At 41.5% G+C, this 22,712-nt stretch overlaps 1 protein-coding gene across 1 annotated transcript; it reads right to left on the reverse strand.

Annotated features, from left to right (window-relative positions):
- Positions 1 to 1,235: 1,235 nt before the first annotated feature.
- Positions 1,236 to 14,414, reverse strand: CCL28 (C-C motif chemokine ligand 28). The gene is given in 4 exon segments (XM_076362021.1): positions 1,236 to 1,443; positions 1,445 to 1,583; positions 2,419 to 2,545; positions 14,271 to 14,414. Coding segments are annotated over 4 exon segments (372 nt in total). The 5' UTR covers positions 14,335 to 14,414; the 3' UTR covers positions 1,236 to 1,401.
- Positions 14,415 to 22,712: the final 8,298 nt, after the last annotated feature.

Here is a 22,712-nt window from a genome sequence, read left to right on the forward strand (position 1 = left end):
CCTCATCCCTGTTACGAGGCTGTTGGCTCATCAGAGAAGATAAGTCTGTTTCTTGTTATCTCTTACCTGTTTTGGAAGGAGTCAGTTTCTTTCATCAGATATGCATCTGTGGGAGTATGCTACCTATTCTCTAGTGACCTTGATACAGATGTTCATCTTTATTTTATTTAGGGAACCTATCAGCAGCTGCTTCAGTGCTGTTGATCTACTGTCATCTGCCGTGCTTTGTCCCATGTTCGCAGTGTGTAGTTAGACATAACAATTACAAAACAAATGCAAGAGACAACTCTGAGGAGCTAATTTAACTCAAATGCAGTGAATGAAAACAAACAGTAATTAGTAGGGGAAGGGAAGGAAGAACAGAATTATGCTGCTACATTATTTTTGGCTCACTAGGTAAATATTTTAAGTATGCATTCTATGGCACTTACGCTTTTTAAGATCCCTCTTTTCCCTCATTTGCTGCTTTCCACGTATGACTCTCTGAGGAAAAGTGCCTTTGACTGAGATGGCTTTGTGGAAATATTAAATTAGTTTGAAGTTTCCAAGGAAGGAGGGGGGGAATTGGAGACTGCGCCACACGGGAGAAGGCAGTGCCATGCAGTGGGAGAGAGGCTATGGAGTGGGTAGCCAGACTAGCATCATCATTAGTCTTCAAAGAAAGGCCTTGATGGACACGTGCAATCCTCAATGCTAATTACGAGAAATTCAGCAAAGAGGGTAGGAATGACCCAGCTTAAGGACTAGAACAGGGAATGGAGTGAACAAAAGCAATAGAGATTATCTTCATTGCATAGCTTCAGATGCCACACTTTGAGCCCGATGAACAGGCTCAGTTATTTTCACTGAAATGATATTTCATGATAATAACAGCTGGGAGCAGAGATTGTTTGGAATAGGTAAAAGATACATGGGTTTGGCCAACTGAAATGGAACTAGTATCTGGAAAGGTATCTGTAAAAGTATGTAAGAAAAAAAAAAAGATTAATGACTGGAAGAATAGAAACAAAATAGGCAACAGCACAAAGATGATCGCAGACAAGGAAGAATAAGGATCAAGAATGGGACTGGGAAAATGGAGCAATGAGAAGGAACTGCATACTGGCATGTTAAAATAGAAATCACAGGGGAGGTTGCCATGAAAGCAGGGTGGGAGAGAGGAGGATTTAAGTCTGTCAATAGATCTAGGAGGTACAACGAGCACTTGCTACAAGACATTGTCAGGAACACCTTGATATTTGGCTGGTAATCTGACCAGCATCGTTCTTGAGTACAGGTGATGTTTTCTGCCACTGCTTTCTCTAGCACATAGATATTTGAAAAGTCATTTTAATGCTACTGTCATCCATCTCTGATGAAGTCTGGTGTCTTTGTTCGCAGTGCCGTATGCCACAGGTATCTTCATCGTGGGGCTTGCTTCATCATGTTACTGCTTCTTTTCTTTCTTTTTAATAATTTTGGTTCTTCTCTGCTTTCTACCATGAGTTTTTTTTCTGGGGATCTTGTGCTTATTCTTCTTCATCCATTTTTTAACTTTTGTAATCCGTGGGCTCACACAGAACTTTCTGCCTTCTATGTAGAGACTGCCAGAGCAAAAATTAGTTGTCAGTTTCAAAGAAAAAATGTAGAAAACCCCAACTTCATACTTATCACTCACATACGAAGACCACAAAGTTATAATTGGTTAATCTTAAGTTATATTTTGTACTATGTCTATTCACTTTTGTCTAGTTTCAAATATGTAAAAGTTAGGATCTAAGGTTTACATGATTACACTTGTCTTCCAAAATCTGAAAAAAGCTTTACTACTTCAGTGGGTCTGAAAAGAACCACAGTGCAAAACAGTACATTTCTATGGCCAATGAATAAGTAGACCACTTTATTATTATTATTATTATTATTATTATTATTATTATTATTATTATTATTATTATTATTATTATTGTCACAATCATCATGCAAATGTCTAGAAATAAAAAATGTCCAGGATTTCTTTGAAATTTATCAATTTAATCCAACCAGTGTCATATTGTACCAGAAAAAAATAAATTAGAAATAGCTTATGTACAAAAGTAAAGCTGATTTAATGAGTTTAGGCAAGGTTTGTAGAGGATCAATAGTCGGAAAAAAACAGAGAAGTCTTAAGGTGCATGAATCATTCTTTGGTTCTGAAAATAAAGCAAGTGTTAAAGTTAGTGCAGGCTGAATAATGATCAATATTATTACTGAAAAGCAAATTCAATTTTAGCAGTCAGAAGTTCAAATAGCACAAGGAAGGACAGTTCTTAAATCACACACAATCTTGTTTTTCATTGAATTTGTGTTAGCATTCTAAGATTCTACTTGTTTAAATGGCGCCTAATAGGTTTTAACTTGACAGTACCCCTTTCACAGTGAAGGACCCAAAACTTCTCTTACATAACAGCTTCTAGGTGACACAGGCCATCCGCTTTCTGGATTTCAAACCTCTCCACTCTTCTGAGAATTCCTTTGGGAATTTCATCTGAAACTTTTGTGCAACAGTTAAAGGCCCCAGGAAACAAAGCTAAAAAGAGTAATAACAATGTTAGAAACAACATAGATATGAAGAGGACAAGTCATAGCTTGACTTCACAGAATCACAGAATGGTTGAGGTTGGAAGGGACCTCTGGAGGTCGTCTGGTCCAATGCCCCTGCTCAAGAAGGGCCACCTGGAGCCACTTGCCCAGGACCATGTCCAGACACCTTTTGCATATATCCAAGGATGGAGACTCCACAACATATCTGGGCAACCTGCTCCAGTGTTTGACTACCCTCACAGCAATAAAAAGTGTTTTCCTGGGTTAAGATTGAATTTCATGTGTTTTAATTTGTGCACATTGCCTCTTGTCCTGTCAGTGGGCACTACTGCGAAGATCCTGGCTTCCTCTTCTTTCATTCCTATCAAGTATGGGAACAATGGTTACAATGGTTACAACACCTTGATAAGAACTCCCTTGAGCCTTCTCTTCTCCAGGCTAAACAGTCCCAGCTCTCTCAGCTTTTCCTCATATACAAGATGCTCCAGTCCCTTCATCATCTTTGTGGCCCTTCACTGGACTGTCTCTAGTAAGTCCATGTCGCTCTGGGACATGTCTCTCTGGGTCCCCAGAACGGGACCCAGCACTCCAGATGTGGCCTCACTTGTGCTGAGTAGAGGGGAAGGATCACCTCCCTCGACTCTGTGACCGGTACCCCCTGCTCCCAACCCCTGGTAATGTGGTTAGCATAACTAACGCCATTTTATGAGGCAAGCAGCCATTCTCTGTAACCGAGCGAGTCACGTATTTGTTCCTTTTCCCTCATTATTAGTCCCTGAAGGTCCTGTGAACCAAGTAGAGGAACCAAACAGGTTTCTTCTTCCCTTCCCTACCAGCCCCCAGCATGTACTGCTGCCTGGTGTTATTCCTCCCCAGATGCAGGACTTTGCATTTCCCCTTGTTGAACTTTATGAGATTCCTCTCTGCCCTTTTCTACAGCCTGTTGACGTCTATCTGTAAGGCAGCAAAATCATGTGGTGCATCAGCCACTGCTCCCAGTTTTTTATCATCTGCAAACTTGCTGAGGGCACATTCTGTCCCATTGTCCAGGTCATTAATGAAGGTGTTGAACAGTATTGGCCCCCATGTTGACCCCTGGGGTACACCACTCATGACTTGCTTCCAATTGGACTTTATGCCACTGATCACAACCCTCTGGACCTAGTTGTTTGGCCAGTTTTCAGTCCACCTCACTATTCACTCATCTAACTTGTACTTTATCAGCTTGTCTGTGATGGTGTTGCAGGAGACAAGTATCAAAGGCTTTCTGAAGTCAAGGTAAACAACATCCACTGCTCTCCTCTTGACCACCAAGCTAGTCACCTCATTGTAGAAGGCTATCAGGTTGGTCAAGCATGACTTCCCCTTCAGAAATCCATGCTAATTACTCCTGATCACCATCTTGTCCTTCAGATTTTTGGAAATGCTTTCCAGAAGGATTTTCTCTATCACCTTCCCAGGGATTGAGGTGAGATTGACCAGCCTATAGTTCCCTGGATCTTTCTTCTTGCCCTTCTTGAAGACAGGGGTGATATTTGGTCTCTTCCAGTCTTCAGGAACCTCTCCAAGTCACCATGACTGTGCAAAGATAATTGACAGTGGCCTCACAATGACATCAGCCAGCCTCCTCAGCACTGGTGGGTGGTGCATCCCATCTGTCCCTGTGACCTTATGTAGGTCCAGTTTTTTCAAGTGCTCCCTAATTTGGTCCTCCTCCACTGACAGTAAGTCTTCCTCACTCCAGACTTTCCCTCTGGTCTCAGGGACCTGGGATTCTTGAAGGCCAGTTTGAATCATAAAGAGTGAGGCAAAGAAGGCGTTAAGTACCTCAGTCTTATCCATGTCATTTGTCACCAGTTGCCCTGCCCCATTCAGCAGGGGGTTCACATACTCGCTACTCTTTCTTTTGCTATTTATGTACTTGTGGAATCCTTTCTTGTTGCACGTCACATCCCTTGCCAGATTCAACTCCAGCTCAGCCTTGGCTTTCCTAACCCCATTCCTGCATGATCAGACAGCAACTCTATTCCACCTGGGTCACCTGCCCCTGCTTCCACCCCTTCATTCCACACTTTGTTTTTATGTTCGAGTTCAGTTAAGAGCTCTGTGCTCATCCATGCAGGCCTCCTGCCACTTTGCTTGGTTTTCTGTTTGTCGGGACAGACCTTTCCAGAGCTTGGAGGAGGTGACCCCTGAATATCAGCCAGCTCTCCTTGACCCCTCTTCTCTCCAGGGTCATATTCCATGGGATTCTTCCAAGCAGGTCTCTGAAGAGGTTGTAAATCTGCTTTCCTGAAATCCAGGGCTGTGATCTTGTTTTTTGCTTTGCTTCCTTCTAGGATCCTGAACTCCACCATCTTATGGACACTGCAGCCAATGCTGCTTCTGACTTTCATGTCCCTGATCAGTTCTTCCTTGTTTGCAAGTATGTGGCCCAGCTAAGCACTTTCCCTTGCTGATTCCTTGATTACTTGTGCCTGAAGATGTCATCAATGCACTTGAGAAATCTTGTAGATTGCTTGAGCACTGCTATATTGTCCCTCCAGCAGATATCAGGGTGGTTAAAGTCGCCCATGAGGGTCAGGGCCTGTGAACATGAGGCTTTTTCCAGCTGTTTGAAGAAGACCTCATCTACTTTTTCCTGGTCAGGAGGTCTATAGCAGACACCCACTACAATGTTTCCCATGTTGGTCTGCCCACTAATCCTGACCCATAGGCTCTCAGTCGGCTCATCATCCATCCCCAGGCAGAACTCCATGCATTCCTGCTGCTCTCTTGCATAAAGGGCAACTCCCTCTCCTCGCCTTCCAGCCTGTTCTTCCTAAAAGCCCATATCCCTCCATTGCAGCACACCAACCACATGAGCCACCCCACCATGTCTCTGTGATCCCAGTGAGGTCCTAGCCCTGTACCTGCAGACAGACTTCTGACTGCTCCTGTTTGCTCCCTCCCCACGCTGCACACATTAGTGGAAGGGCATTTCAGAGAGGTGTCAAGGGTTAGTTATTTTCACAGCTTATGGGATGAGATACCATCCTCTCAGCTTCTCCCACAAGACAGATAGGTGGTTTTGTTGTTTAAGGAACAGTTTCCTCCATCTCTCCTTGTGCACACATATGTAAAGGCTTGTTACAGTAAAATGAAAATAAAAAAAAAAAGATTTAAGTGTTTTATTTGTGGAAGAAGATCACCAATATTAATGACACAGGAAGTGTCAGGAGTATAATTTAAAAGCTCTGCTGTGTGAGGTTGAATCAGGCCCATTATCTTTCGTCTTTGAAATTATTAATGCTGTTGCTGGGTTTTGTGTTTTCTTTTGCCCTAAGGGCTCCCATGGCTGAAAGTGTCTCCACTAGGTAATGATCTCCCGCATATTTTTTCCCACTTGCTAATACTATCTTGAAAATAAAAAGTCACTGAACCTTAAAAAGCAGATCATAACTCAAGATTTTTTTGATGACAAATACTAACATTTTGGTGTTTGATTTTCTTCTGCTCTAGCACAGGAATAGATCTTCTAAAACGGAGTCCCTCCATCAGCTCAAGGACAAGCAAAGCTATGTGGCTCAGGGATTTATCTAGGATGTGAAGTTGTCAGGATCAAACCCATGCTTCAAAGTGAGCACAGCAAGGGCCCCTGTGTCCCAGTCCATGAACTAATCTGGGAGAAGTGGGGAGAGAGTCTTCTTCCTATTTGTTTTGATTATTATTTTTTTTCCTAGCCTGTAAATCATGCTGTTCCTTAAGTAATCATTTAGCCTTGGAGCACAGGAGTCATAAAGCAAGAAAAAAAGAAGCAGAAGAATTGATTTTAGTTCCTGTAAGCAGGAGCTGAGAAGTCTGTTTAAAAATTTTCCTGTAAGCAAGAAGATTGTGTATTCTGTTCCTTACAAGAGTGCTCACTAAGCGCTGCAATAACAGATGCCAGCAAAGCCGTAGCAGTGAGCTCGAGCAGCTAGCAATGTAGCAGGAGTTGCCGAAGACCAGCCACACTATCCACTGCAGCTTGCAGGGGACTTTCGTACCAGGGGGGTTGGTGACAAAGCCCTGGGATTTCACAGTTGGAAGGGAGGGTGGAAGAAAGCAGCTGGCCTAGCAGTTGCCTCCTCAGCAACCCAGAGAGGGGGACTATAAATAATCATATGGTGCAGAAGGATTAATTAAGTGGTGAATGTTACCTGTATTATTTCCCTGTTGTCCTTTGCTTTTCTGTCTTTGACAGCATACTGCTTGTGAAGCCAATTAATTGATGTTTGCAAATGGGAATTCAGCTCACTGAGCACCACGAAGTTTAATTTTTTCTGAGGGCTCAAGACAGCGTTGGTGACACTAAAGTATGAACTTTCATTGTCGCTAGTCAGCTCCTGGCAGAAGGATTATGTGGGATAAAACTCAAGGAAGGGTAATTATACCCTGAACTCTACCTGAGGTTGCCAGCTGTGCTTTTTGGAGAGGTCTAGTCCTGTGCTTCTTTGAGATCTAGCAAACTAAAATACTTGGCAAGGCCAGCACTGCCAGCCTCCCGTGGAATGGCTGGATATTACAGAAGGTCTTAGGGTGAGCCAGCTGTCTCCTGAACTCTTCCTCACCTGGTTTCTCCAGTGCCTGGCTACCATCTCTTGCCCTCATCCCACTTTATGTACTCAGAAACATCACTTGCTTTGATCCTCAGATCTGAACCGCCTGTATTGCACTTTATAGTGCAATATAGTGCACTATATAACACTATGTTAGTCATTTGTACACTTTATAACTGAAAATTAAGAAAGTAATATTGATGTACTTTTATAGCTTTATAAGGAAAAATATACACAAACTCATATAAGGAAAATAAAGCCAAATTCTTGATACATCCAGGTGGGCTTATGAGTATCTCACTGGCCACTCGTGACAGACTGCCCTTTTGCAAGGAACTCAGCCAACAGGAATTGCATCTTTTAGAAATTTGTTTATAATTGCACCTTTAGATACCACTTATATAACTAGAGTAGCAGTTTTAGAGTGAATTCAATTACCTGATGCTCAGTCGATCTTCGAATTGGAGCATTAAGCCACTGACATCTAATTCATGCAGCTATACAAAAAGCTGTGCCTTTCAACATGAGAACGTGAGACAGATTGCATGTGAAACTGGTGAATACACCAACAGAAAGCAGATTGAAATTTTGTATAAAATGTGAATGAGGTGGTGCTTATGTTCTTTCTAAAGAGGCAAAAGCATTTCTTACAGACATTGAGAGCCTGCTAGTAACTTTTTATTTGAGGGGTGTGCCTGGGGAGGCTGTCTTGCTTTCATAGGTTTGTATGGGTGTTTGCTTTGATGAATTCTGATCTGCACTCTTTTTTTGATGAAAAAGAAGCTGTCACTTTTAAATAATTTTTTGTTGTTGTTCTGTGCATGAAAGTACAGCTACAATATGGAAAATAGAAATTAATTATCTTTGAATCACAGATGAATACATGGCATCAGGGTCTTTTCATCAGACAACATGAAAATGTCATCAGCAACCTTGTGTTGACAGAGGCACTTGTGATAACTTGTACCTTTTTACATGGGAGTCAGTTTTAAAAGTGATTTTTTTTTTCCTGAGTGTGAAGAATGATCAGGGCAGTGAGCCAAGGAATTTCTGTATTTCCCCAGAGCCCCAGGAGAGGGGATGCTGCTCTCCTGGAGCACTGAGCTGTCCTGTAGCTCCATTGCCCAGTCCATTATTACTGTAACTGCGCTCTAGTCCCACAGTGGGAAGGAACCAGGAGGTAATAAGCAAAACTAATGATTTCAACCCAACCCAATACCATAAATTTTTTGTGGTTTCAGCAATTAGATCAGGCTTATTAGTAATCATTGGTCTACAGAGTGGTTAAAAGGAAAGAACTGTGGTTTTCTGCAAGGATGTTGGCATGGCCTTTTGTGTGCCATTTATCAAAGAGGTTTTTTCAGTGCTGCCCATTTCATTTGTCTCTATGGCTCAATGGCACAATCAGAAATCCACAGCTGCTTACCCAAAAATTATTTAGACCTGTTGTCTGACACTGAGCCTCTTTAACCAGGAAGCTAAAGGAGCCGCTGGAAGGACAGACAAGCTTAGCAATGGATATTGAGGCAGGTCCACTCAGGGATTGCTCTGTTACTTCAGCAGGTGGTATTATCTGTTTTGGTATTTCTTCCCTGGGAACTCTTACCAGAGAAGGACCTATTGCTTGGTAAAGGTTTTGTTTCATATTTTTGGGTGGCATCTGAATACTTCAATCTTGCAGAAAAGTCCACTGGAGCAAGTTACGCACCCTTGCAGAGGGCAAGCAAGATATTAACTGGAAAAATACCTTCACTCACCCCACCTTCTCTCTCAAGGATGCCTAAAAAGGACCTCCTTTTCAGATGCATGTGGCTTGTGAAATACAAGAGTGCCAATCTTTTCATTATACTGGATTTATTTAACATGCTATATGACTTTATCAATTTCAAAAGAAGTGGAGAGAAAAGAAAGCTTTGCCCTTCTAGTTAGAATAAGTCGTTTAGCACACTTGAAAAAAAAAACACTTGGTTTTTTTCTTAAGAAAAATAGAAAAAAGAAAAAGAAAATCCCTGAAATTCTGAATTATTTTGAAACAGTGCTTGTTGTTCAAGGAATGTAGCACAAGAACTTAATTTAAACTTCCCACGGTGGTTTGTTTCCTTGGAAGCCTGTCAAATCTTGGTGGCACAATAGTCAGTCACTTTCTTAGGGCTGAAAGGATCAAAAGCAGTTGGCAACTAGAGATTACTGTTTTCACCTGCATTCAGCTAGACCTGTTAGAAGCTCTTTTAGTAAAATGTTGCTCCTAAATGGAAAAGATCCTCAAAGTCTGTGAGACTCGATGAGTTTGAATTGATGTGATTGCAATGGAGTGCTAGAGAATGAAGCACAGTGAAAACAATGGCTCTGATGGAACAAGACCTCTGTGAGTAGTGTTCATTATATCTGTCTTTACAGATATAAAAGAAAAAGTTTCTTTTTCCATTTCCTATCTGCTGCCTGGCCGATTTCAGTCCATAGAAACTTTTCTCATCCTTTCTGCTTTGCTTTTTTCATCACCATTCTCAAACTTGAGAGCCACATGTCAAACAGCTGAGGAACGCCATGTCATCTAGGTTCAGGCAAGAATATTAAAAGCAATTATTGCTGCCTGCACAGTTTCTGGGGCAACAAAGAACAGTTCCATCCTTCTTCAGTTTCGAGCTGATATTCTTAGATTTGCCTACCCATTTAGGGAAACTGTAGTGCCTGATGAAGAGCCCTCCTATGGCATACAGTGGGAGCAGCCGCTGGCTGTTCTGCTGCTCTCTGGCTGCAGTTTTTAGGCAGGTAGGACTGGGTTAATGTCTCAATATGGGTAGGGCAGACCACTGGCAAGGAGAAACACAGCAGTCATTGGTTCAGCCAGGCTTTTCTGTAGAAAATTTAACAGGGCAGGTCTTTGCCTCATGAAGGGGGGCCAGGTGGAGAAAAAAAGAGGAGATGAAGCCACATGGAAATAGATGGTGAATGATGGAGCCATTGTGTTCCCCACTGCTGTGCTTGCTCTTAACTATGCTTGGTTTCAGTTTGGCCTCTTTTGACTAAACATGATAGGAAAAGCTGGGCTCTAGGTGAGAACAGTGGGAAAGGCATTTTTGGCCCCTGTCTCCATTTCTCTCTGCTCCAGACCCAACCCAGCTGCCTTAGGCAGGCCTTGTGCAGCTCTTTTCCTGACAGGTTTCACTCCAGCAGTTAGTGTTTTGACCAGGCCTTTGGTGGTCCCTCCTGAATCCTGCTGGCAGCAGAGGATCCTGTCAGTACTGCTGGCAGAGCACTTAGTTGACCTTCGTGAATTGGATGTGACCCATGGACTGCTGAGTGAGAGGCCATGCTGTAGATGTTCTTCTATGTAACCAAAAACCAGAAAGATAGTTCTTGCACTTACACAAACTAAGGGAGGCCAGCAAAGATGCATATGGTTATTAAGTGGAATGGGTTCCCCCAACATACTGTGTGGTCTAAGGGACAGTTTCTCTTGCATGGTGAGATGGCATGATTAGGACGAGAGGAAATGGCCTCAAGTTGCGCCAGGGGAGGTTTAGATTGGATGTAAGGAAAAATTTCTTTACTGAAAGAGTGGTGAAACATTGGCACAGGCTGCCCAGGGAAGTGGTTGAGTCCCCATCCCTGGAGGTATTTAAAAGATGAGTAGATGAGGCACTTAGGGACATGGTTTAGTGGGTGGTGGTGTTGGGTCGACGGTTGGACTCGATGATCTTAGAGGTCTTTTCCAACCTCAATGATTCTATGATTCTATGATTCTATGATCCGTAAACGTGAGGCACTTTCTGTATCTATGCTGAAATGTGAGACCTGCTGCTAATGTGCCCCAACTTCACCATGAACTGACGCAGCTCTGCACCGATTGCACAACTTTGGCACACCTGGGGCTATCAGCAGCAGGCATTAGTGTTTCCTAATGGAATTCTTTTGTGGTTACAAAGTAGGCTTTGTACATCTGGAAAAAAAACCTTTGCTTTGATTAATTGGATTAATGTCTTGCTTAGTCAGAACATGATATGTACTGAAATGCTCCGGTCTCAATACAGCCATTTCCATAGACAAGTTTCAGCTCTGAATCCAGTATTGTTGGCTTATGAACATAGAATCCCGGCTCTGTCCTTGGAAGGAAACTTACTATCACATCACCTACATTTTATATTAACTACTGTAACGCAGCTCATTTAGTACTCATTTGCTCATGAAGCTGCCAGAAAATGTTCCTCTCATCTAAAACAAACAAGGCTATTCTAAGAGTTCAGTACCTCAAAGCCGGTCTTTTCAGCTTAACCTAGAGCAAGTCAATAACTATTTCATTATGCATAAGGCTCTGATCCTGGTTGGCAGGTGAACAGAGCAGGATGCTAGAATCCTTGGCAAATATAGCATAGCTGTACTCTGTAAAAACAAGGAGTTGCTTAGTAGCTGGAGATGAGAGGGGAACTCAAATGCTGAAAAATGCCCTAATGCGTCCTACTATTTTGACTGCATGGTAATACACACAGTTAAATCATAATTCTGAGAAAGAGACAAACAAAAGATAGAAGGGATTCTAAGCTATAACTGCTGAAGTGGTGGAAATAACTGTAAATAAAGTAATAAATCATAATATATAAATTATATATATATAAAAATTATATATATAAAATCTAAATCACACTATATAATTTTATGGCCAAGAATAAACACAAATGAAGATATGCAGTGATGCTTTTTCTGTTCTGCTATGAGGACTGCTGTTAATACAGACATTTTCAAGGCTGGAAGGCTGACTGGAGATGGACGGATGGGTATGTCATATAGGTCGTGATTTTCAAATGGGTCTTTGTCCATCAAATCACTATCAGTTTGCAAGCTGTCTGTCCCCATAAAACATCCTTGATGTTCTGGACTACAAATTATCAAGGAAATGCAGGCTGAAAACTGGCAAAACTGCATGTAATATTGATGTGATCAAACAAACACTAGTATCCAGTGCCTTATCAGAAGGTGAAATTTCTGCTATTCCTAGCAAAAACAAACCAGATAATGTTTTGCACATTAAGATGCAAAAAGAAGCTGTCATGTGAACATGCATCTGGTTTTTTCTATAAAGCAACACAGTCTGGTAAGAGGGAACCCATCTCTCACACTGCACAGATCACCCTCACTCTGACCAGACCAGCATTACTGGAATAACTTGACTAGGATAATGCCAGCTAACTCCTTCTGGAAGACCCAGACAGTCTTATTTAGTTGTTATTCTTACCCTGTAGCATTTAACACTTGTTTTGGATGCTTTTACTGTATAGGAATTACCAAATTTCTCTCTTCATATCTTCAAAATGAAATAGATGTAGGAGCTTCTGAAAGAGAACTTCTATCTTCTCAAATTGAAATTCAAACCAACCACCTTTGAAATAAGTTCCCTTGTCCAACCTGCTGCATACTCCGTCATGCAGTGCTGCCCACTTCACTGCAGGTGTGACAGCATCTGGCACTCTGTAAATCCCTGGGACTGAGATGGGAGGATGGAAGACTACCAGGGTTTTTTTAAAGTAAAATTGCAAAAACTTCTTTTGAATTATATTATGGGGGGAAAAAAAATCCCAACATCCCCGTCACACTACAAAATAATCTTGATCTCATTTTCTGGCACTGCCTGGCAGGGCCGAGTTCTTGCCTGCGGCTGAGTGTAATTTTGGCCACCAGATGGATTTCCTGGCCTCTGTCAACAGCTACCAATTCACATCCACAAGCCAAGGAAACTTCCGCAAGTTTGCATGTACCAGCCCAAATCTTACTTGTATATCTGTACTGTGACCCTGAAATAAATGGATGCATAATGGCCAGCCTAAGAAGCCTAACCCTAGTTAGGGTTAACCCTAAATCTAGTTCAGATCAAAGTAGGGTGTGTCTGTACCCAGATAGTCGCATTCAGTTCTGCCCATTTTTATTGTGGGTTCTGCTGTTTGAATATTGTTGCTAAGTATGGGGCACGTTTGCATGAGGAAAGTTAGGTGGTAAAGGTATTTCCCCTGTGCCAGATGGTTCAGTATAAAAGAACGTGTTCTAAGAGAACCTTTACTTTGACCTCTGCATGTACGTGCCAGTCCTATTGTGCAAGACCTTGCTGACTGGCCAGATCATAAATCTAATAGAAGAGCACTTGCAGAGCCTTCCAATGCCAGCAGGTGCAGTGGCCATTTTAACAGGATGAAATTTTAAGGCAAATTTTGTCCATGTGTTGTCTAAATCCTCAAGGAACTCCACAATTCCTACTCCTACTGAAGCCAGTGGAGCTTGAGAAAGGAGCATCTCAAAGGCTGAAGTCCTCCAGAATTTGAGTTATCTTCTCTGTGAACACAGCTTATTTTACAGTAGAAAATTACAAGGAAAAACTAAGAATTCAAGCACAGCACTGGCTAATATGTTTTGAATTTTTTAAAATTTTGATGAAAATGCAGGAAGACAAAAACAAGTGTTATTAGATCTCCCAAATCCTAAAGACATGCTGCACCGAATGCGGAGCAAAGCTGCATGCAAAACCGCTTTTCTGCAAAGAGAAATCAGTTAAGTGAAGAATTTTGTCATAACAAAATTTTTGAAATGTTTGCCATCCAGGGCAATTTAACTTTGAAGAAAAAAGACCAAGTGATTTTCTAAACATAACCCCTCTCAAGAAGCTTGGAAAGGAGGAAATCACAGCTGAATGAGAGAGATCCCTTTAAACAAACAGTGAAATTTTATTTGATGTGCCCTCAGGAAATCACTGCTTTAAAGGTCTGACACCTTCAGCAGTTAAAATCTCTCAGCTACGATGTTCTTGATAATGTTTGCTATGACAAATAACCCACTCAGCTTTTCCTTGCTTAAGCCATTTGACAGATAAAGTCCCCACATTTGTTGTGCAAACATCGAGGAAATGCTCACATGAAGCCCTGACTCCACTGAAACAAATGCCAATTGTTCTATGCAGTTTAAGACAGCTAGGTTTCACTTTTTAAATCTTCCCATGCTACAGCACAGACCTTTAAGCTGTCGTCTGTGGTCCCGTACAGAGCTGCAAAGGCTCAAGCAGACACAATTCCAGGTAGACACCCTTTGGGTCTTTTTTTCTTTTACTTTTAGGAGATTAAAGTATAGAAATAGATAAAGTACAATTTTACTTACTCTCAGATGTCTGACTAACCGCGACTGCTAGAATAGCCAAAACAGTGACCAAGTTCACATCCATTCCTCCTAGGAGCTGCGGGAGCACAGCCACAGAGCAGATGGTGAGCTGCAGGAACTAACGCCTGACCCTACCTCCTGGCTGCTGGGGATGAACGTGACTCAAAGCCCCACCCTGAGCAGCAGCTCGACGTCGATTCCGTCCTGTGTGGCACTATGGACTTCAGCAGGATTCCTCTTCTCACCTGTAGATGTGTGGTTAAGTGTTTTGCCAGATGGGAAACTAGGCTATTTTTCACACAGTGCCCCAAGATCGTACTGCCTTACAGCCGGATCCTCCCAGCCCTCCTCACTGATGAGGCTCTTCAACAGTAGAAATGCCAAGGGTAGAAATACTTCAGAAACAAGTATTTGCAGGATTAAGACAGAAGAAAAAAAAACCCTCATCTCCTATGTATCATCTCCGTGAAAGCTAAACGTGCAATGTCATGGGCCAAACATGCTGTAGTATGAACAGGCACAAACTCAAGAAGACCCTAGCCTTGCACTAGCTTTGCATTTGACCTATGTGTTTTCAGCCTGTAAAGACACTGAGCAAGGGCCGTGTTAGTTAGCACATCTTACTCCCTTACTCCCTTTTTGCCCACTGGTAATGCAGCAGCCATGTTGTTAATGAAAGAGACTCTTGCAGTGTTTTTAGTGAAAGACAGCTGGAGAGAAACTGCAGCTGGTGTATTTCCCTCCATTTTTTTCCTGACTTCTTTTCTGCAGCCCATTTCAATAATTTCCTGTGATATCAGAGCACATTCAACCTGAACAAACATGTAGCTTTCAGTGTGGGGAAAAAAAAAAGATGCCTATTTGGAGACTGATGATTTCTGTAACACTTCTGTGAGTGGCATTGGAAAGGTCTTTTTCTGACTCATGCAGGTGATGGGGAAAACTGTCTCCGGGGAAGATAACCCCTCAAATTTCCTGCTACACTTGACATACATCACTGCTTCAATTCTTCTAAAACCCAAAAAGATTACTGTGTAGTCTCTGTCTGAATTGAATATTATGGCTGTATGTGTAGCAAGCAGTTGCCATATTTTGCTGCACTCCATCACTGCCACTGCAGTGCAGGCTGTCTGCTTTGACCTTTTTCAGGGCTGAACTAGAAAAAACAGGCTGGGAAGTCCCTAGAGTGTTCAACCAAGCTCACCTTTGCTCTGGCTCATTAGAGCTATTCTTACCATTCCTAAATTTCCAGAACACAAGGTAGAAGAAATTGCTAACCTCAGGGACTTTAATCTACACTTACACTGTCCCAACACCAGTTTTGCAATTCCATCTAATAATAAATTAATATAGTGCAATCAAACGTTCTGGCTATCACAGTTTTACTTCATAGCTCTTGGTTTCTGCTTGACACTGTTATCTACCAGGATAAGAGAATGGCGCAAACGCAGAGTACTACACTTTCGAATGAAAGTCTACTGTTAAGAGAAGAAAAAGTAGTAGATAATGATGTGTGCTGTTTAAAGTATGATTTCAGGGAAGTAATTTATGTTGAAATCAACACGCTGATTCATTGTCACCATTTAATAACAGTGAAAAATCTGTGTTATAAAAGCTAAACCACCGCGGCAAAAGCTAAGACAGCTAACAACACCTTTATTAACAAGAACTTAGATAAGGACAAGACTATTAGCAGCATTAATGTCCTTCAAAGTAGCATGAACAAGCTAGATTAAAAGAAATACAGTGAGACAGGTATTACTGGAATAACATGTTAAAGAAACAGCTTCAGTCAGTATTAGATTTTGTATTCCAGTGTCTGCCTGACACTGCAAAATGGGGTGCTTTGTGTCCTTGCAGATAATTAACTAGTTTGTTCTGACAAATTCTTCACGTGGGATCTCCAGATACAGTTTTAAAGGCCTGATACAGATTACAAGAAGAGTCTCACCACAGTAAGAGTATGGGGTATGGGGAGCTGTAGCAGTGATGGGGATGGGGGAAGAACAAAAGCACTCTGTGTTTTTTAAGACCGGTTCCTGCAGTGACAAGTCCAAAGTGTTCCCAGGTGATTGCTCAGACACACACACATGCTATGTTCTCAGAAATGCAGAGTAAATACAGATATTTGCAGGTATTCATTTTTCTGCTGCTGGCAACAAGCTACAGCATACTGAATAAAACTTAATTCTTCAGTCACATTACTCAGTTTGAGCTCAAGTTTTACATCTTATGTTCCCTCAGAGTTCATAGTGTCATTTATAGGTCCAAAATAAAGTAAATGTCTATTTACTTCAATGGGAAAGTGCAGCAAGGAAATTATGATTATTTCAGACCCGGAACAGGCTTTCCACTTTATGGGGGCTATATAATGTTCCAACAATTTAAAATGGTAAACTAATTAGAACAGGACAAAATGTAAACTGAGGAAACAACTCTGTTTTATAAGCTTGACAAATTAAAAACAAAAATAAAGCCAGGGAACAACAGCAAATATTGTGCTATGTTTCCACACGAACGTGCAGGCAGCCATCCAGCTTACAAAGGAAGAACAAGTAAGCCAGAAACTCTTTTCCAAGAATTGCACTGACATAGTTGATAGTGGCATTAGTTTCAAGTACAGCTAAAGGAAAGTGTTTTATTGACATATTGACTTGGAATGCATTCAAAGCTGAAATGAAGGTGCAAACCTGCAGGCAGAAAGTATTGCAAATGAGAAGGTAGTCATTCTTCTGTTGTGAGAAACAAAGCAAATCCTTGTTTTAATCCTTTTTGAAGTTTTACCTTTTATTTGTGAATATAGGACTGCTGGAAAGGCTAAAACTGACAGCTTTTTTAATCTGAGCCCTTAATTTTTGAGCAGAGGTTAATGATTGTAACTTCTTCTACATTAATATGCATTGTAATATAATGCCTTCAGTTATAGGTACCTTTCTCCAGGTACTTAAGCAGAGGCAAGAGTAAACCGTCCTTCTTTAACCCACTCCTTGCCCTCAGACAATCTTCTTTTGCAACAGGAGTGCTGATTACTGAAGAAGACTAAAACCACTGACTCAGTTTGTTAAAGCAGGATAATTCACGTTAAAACAACTTTGGATCATTGCTGTCACCAGCAAGACTTAATTTGACAAAGGCTTCTGACATACTGATAGATGCAATAGGCTTATCTGTTACTTCAGTACTTCCTATTACTCTGCAAATGATCATAATAATCAACTCACAATAATAACAACTTTTTTTTTCCCTAGACTGGCTTAAATCATGAATGGACAGAGGACATAATTTAGAATTATACTTTGGACTTCCTAGAAATGTGTCCAATTGTTGTGTGGGTATCAAAATCCCAAACTGTGACCTCTTCAGGTGTCCCCTATTCTAGACTGCATCAGCTGGCCCTGTGCCTACCATAAAGCCCCAGACTTTAAAATTCTCTGCATAACCCTCATTCGGCCTTCTGCACACCAGAAATTTATCTGTGGGTAGTTTCCTTGGGGGAAACAAAAGAAAAAAAAAAGAGTCCAGAAGAAAAATTTGTATTGTGAACATTTTAAATGGTTAATGCACTTGCTAAGAAGCAAGCCAGCTAGATTCAGTCCTCTGCCCGAGAGGAAGGGTATAGATACACACACTTCTCAGGAAAGTTCCCCCAACAGCCAGCTAGGGCCTCAGGGGAGTATATTTTACATTCAGCACTACAACTTACTGATACATAAAACAGAGAAGAAACTTGAGGAGGGACTGGAGCGCCCATTTCCCTCCTGTCAGGTGAATGTCCCCACGAACAGATAATGCTCTCATGCTCCTGCTGTGCTCAGCCTCCCCAGGACTCTTGCACTCTCTGCTGCACAGGGTTGCAGCCCTTGCAGGAGGAGCTGAAAGGCTTGTGCCAGCCTATGCTACTGCCTGGCACTTAGGACACTTAGGGCATGAACTTCCCACTCCCTGACCATTAAATTATGATAGAATAGAATGAAAGTTGAGTTCTTTGGAAGAATGCAGGTTTTTGTCCTGAAGAAGAGGTTTTGGGCTTTACACGCCAAGAAGACAAAGATGCTAGCTCTGGCTGCAGTGCCAAAATTGCAGAGAAATACCTAGTATTTTCTACTGTCCATTTCAATAAAATTTTCATTACAGGTATTTTGGATTCCGTCTGAAGCAGCTGACTACACACACACACACACACACACACTGCCTAAGAGCCAGACGCTTTACCTGAAGGTGCCTTTACTGGATTTTAGCTCTTATTGTGGTAGCAGTTATCATCACCAATGGAAACAGCACAGAGAAAGCCCCTACCACTAGTACACAGCAAAAGGGATCGTTCCTCACAGGGCAGCACTTTGGAGGCCAAACCACAAGAGGAGGAGAGGATGCTGTGCCACAGATGCAACAGAGATGAGAAGCTGACTGGCATTCAGAAGAGAAGTGAAAATCTCTCTGAAGTGAGAACTAAGAGGAAAATTGAGACTGATAAAGTTCCATGACTCCGTTCCTCTGTGAAGGCAAGAAACAGAGACTGCAGGGAAGATGGGCATGAAAATGCTGCAGGCTAGAGAATGAAAGGCAGACACCCAGAAATCCAGTTACTGAAGAAGCAGGGAGTACCAGTTGATAGAAAGTTGTGTTAGCATCCTGTTGCAGATGTTGAACTGTTCTGGGAAGTCACCCCCGAGCAGAGCCCCAGGATTCACCTCAAGAACTTTCTTCAAGAGTGCCAAGGAGTATAATCATTGCTGGTGAACTGGAAAGCTTGGCTTCCAATGGCATGTCCCCATCGTGTGAGACAGCCAAATTATAACCCTTTCCGTATCTCCAGTATGACATTTAAAAGTTGACATACTATTATGCAGCTTTAGAAAAAGGACCTAATTCACTGAGGAAGTGAGCAAAAGGAGAAACTGAAGGCCCTTCCCTTCTCAATCTCTATTTTTAAAAAATTAATCATAATTTAGAGGAGGACCACAAGAGGTGTGCTGAGAGGATCTCCAGGTGCTGAAGAGAAAGAATGGCAGATGTTTTCCATGGTTGACTGGCTCAGGAGAAAACCTGATGCTGAGATACACAAGCAGGAAATAAGTACAGTGGGATTTGTGTTTCTTAATAGAACAAAGACCAGTAATTTTGCATGCTTCCTTATTATTTCAAAACCAAAAATATTTTCTTGACTACATAGCTTAGTCATTCTCATAAACCAAGTAAAAAATGTGATGTTTACATCAGTTGTCCACACAGCCTCTTCCCAATTCTGCCTCCCAGAAGACTCCTCATGACAAAGCTGAGTGCCAAAGACCAGGTTCCCCTAAGTTTTGGATGGTTTTTTTTGTCCTAGGTCTTAACTGACTTTTTGAATAAGGAAGTGAGTCTGTTATTTTGATTCCAAAAGGCAAAAAGCAAAATGGGGGATGGACAGAAGGTCTACTCACAAACGTATATTCAGAGAAAGCTCGTGCCCTGCAGAGGCAGTATCTGACTACACAGATCAGTGGTCTGGTTCAGCATGATGCTTTGTTTCTAATCTGCTTCTCCTGAGTTCCAAAAAGCTTGAAGTTGGCTTTCAGGACAACATGTATTCTGAGCATCTATTCTGATCTCCCTATCTTTTAAAAACTAACATTGTATGTATAAGGGCATAACAAAAAGTGACAAATATTCAATGGAAACTCGTTAAATCAAGTTTAAAAAAAGGTTGGTGCTCTTTTCTACCAACATAAATAAATACACAAATGTTCTGGTCTTACACGTCAGCTGAAAACATGTTTACGGTCACAAGAGACTTACGCAGGGACAAGCGCAAACATAACCGCTCACAGGAGGTTATACTAACACAAGACTGTGTGGAGTACATGCAGCACATTACATCAATGCATGAGGATCAACAGCCTTGCACCAGTGTTACAGGGAACAAATGTGATACTCCCTCTTTCCTGGCCCAAATTCATTGACTGTTACAGTGGCTTGTGAAGTCATTATTGACCCTGAACTATGATCTCCTGCAGCCCTTGTTTATACCAGGAAATTAAATTTTGTCTTATAAACCATCATGCCCGCATGTTACATTTACTTATTAGATACTGGGATTTTCTTACAACTTCACATGATCTCACATCTGCCAGGTAACAGGTAGTCCCCTCACAGCTGTGAGGCTATAATGCACTCTTTAGTCTCACACAGTATACTCGGTTTTTCATTCACGGAGTTGAATTCACACTTTCTTTATGCCCAGCGTAGGTATGGAAGCTGGGCAAGAGGAAAAAGAGCTTCAAGACTTCTTTTATGCTTCTCATAGCCTGGGCTAAGAAATAAGAGGGTGGCTCTAACAAAGGATCTTTCCTTCTGAACGGGCCCCCTGGCCCGCTGACCGCGAAACAACAGTGGTGTGTTTTCACCCCGGGTCCTTGCATAAATTTCCTGTCAATGTCCATCCTGTTTCAGGAGCTGCCAGGTAGCTTGGCAGAAGTGGGAAAACTCACCATGTAAGGAGTGTTCATCCAAAACAGCTTCTTCCCCATGCCTTTTTGAATTTTTTAGTTCCTTTTTCCCAGAAGGGCACAAAAGAACTTCAGTAGAAGTTCTGATCACAAAAGAAGATCAGAAGCACTTCCTCTATTTTCATATTTTTATAGTTAAATGTTATCTACATGATATAAAACAGACTATTTATATTGTAAGACTACTTGGGCAGGGACTGTCTTACTGTTACAAACAGCTAACATAATGAGTGACTGAAACCTTCTTGCACTACCCAGAACAAATAAATTATTAATAAGAATGTTGTTAATAATATGCCTGCTTCTGAAGTTCTCACTCAAGAGAGTGAGAATACCAGGAGGGGCTCTGGTTGCTGGATTTGGCCTTAAAGTAATGTGATCACCAAATATTCCTCATTTGCAATAAAGGTTACACTATGAAACTTGCACAGTGAACCAAGCTCATCTCTCGGCTAACAGATCGAGGCTGCAGAGGTGTAACAGAGTAAAATTTGATCCAGGAAAATAGACAGGAACAAATTTGCACTCAAATCTCTTTGAGGTTATGTTAACCACTTGAAGTTGGGCAGGTAAATATCCCCTTTTGTTTCATCTCATCTACATTCAGGTACCACTGACTGTATGTTGCCAGTTAAAGATGGGCCACCCTGACTTGTCCACTCCTTCAGGGATCCAGTCTGTGGGTTGCAATAAAAAACAAACAGGAATAAGAGACAAATCTTTGCAGTAAGTGCTGACTGTCCTTCCCAGCGGTGGTTCTGTGCCCTCCAGAGGACATTACGCACACCCTCTCCCCATACTCTCTTTCACTGCCTTTTTTTCAAATTATCCAATGGTTTCCAGTCCATAAAATGCTTGGATGGAAGAAGAGTCCTGCACATTTGTATTATTGACTAATTTGGGGCAGGGAGGTGATTTACTTTGGCAAGTGAATTGGTATCTTAGTTCCTCATCGCTATTCCAAAGCCTATTTCCTGGCATTGGAAAGTTGTTTGCAGTAACCTGCTCTCTTTTTTGTAGTTTTAAAACCCAAACTATTTCATCACTTTAGGTCAGGTAGCAGGAAGTGACTGATAAATATCATTTAACCATGAAACTCTGAGCTAATAATTACAGAGTTTGAAATGAGCTCCTCTCTGGAACAGTCTTTTTCTTGAAAAAACACATTTCATCCTAACATTCCCCAGTCAGCTCTACTTCTTCAGCTTTCAAGAATTTATCTTTGAACACACTTATCTGGCCCAGCTTCCCCACTTGTTCACATAAGACAATAAACCTTGGTTTTTCTCCTGTAAACTAATTAGGGACCTAGTGTGGTTGTGTAATGCTTATAAAGCACTTTGGAGATAAATGTAAAATGCTACCACCAGGAGAGTCATGGAGATAGGAATACTAGAGGGAAGAAAACAAGTGTCAGTTAAGAAGTTTTACTTTGATAAATTATGAAGGGATATAACATTTGATAGCATTAAAATGTATTTTATGCATGTGTCAGAACACCTCTGTTCAACTGTTTTGATTTTGAAAGCCTAGCAGTTACCCCCTCCAGAAGGTTGGTAAAACATTTGCCTTTCCTTCTTCGTGAAGTAGACTATTCAATTATTCCTAAAGGCCTGCAAGTATGAGTTACTTTGGGATAGAAAGTAAACAGAAATAGCAAATACCCTTTGTCAGCATGACAGGAGATTGTTTTCAAATGACGTCTTCAACACAAAGTATTCTGCTGCATTTTTTTTCAAGTTTGGATATAGTACAAACTTGGAAAATTTTAGTAAAAGCTGTTCTCATTACACAGAGAAAATCAATGTTTGTTATCTCTATAGATGTAATTATGTCAGTGTGCCAAATCAGCTGGAATCTCAACTGAAAACTACAGCTTTTATCTCTATCAATAAAGTAACTCCTGCCAGGAAAACTGGAGTGATATCCTGGCATAAGGAAATATCACCAGCGC

Source organism: Aptenodytes patagonicus, chromosome Z (genome assembly GCF_965638725.1).
Source record: "Aptenodytes patagonicus chromosome Z, bAptPat1.pri.cur, whole genome shotgun sequence".
NCBI lineage: Eukaryota > Metazoa > Chordata > Aves > Sphenisciformes > Spheniscidae > Aptenodytes > Aptenodytes patagonicus.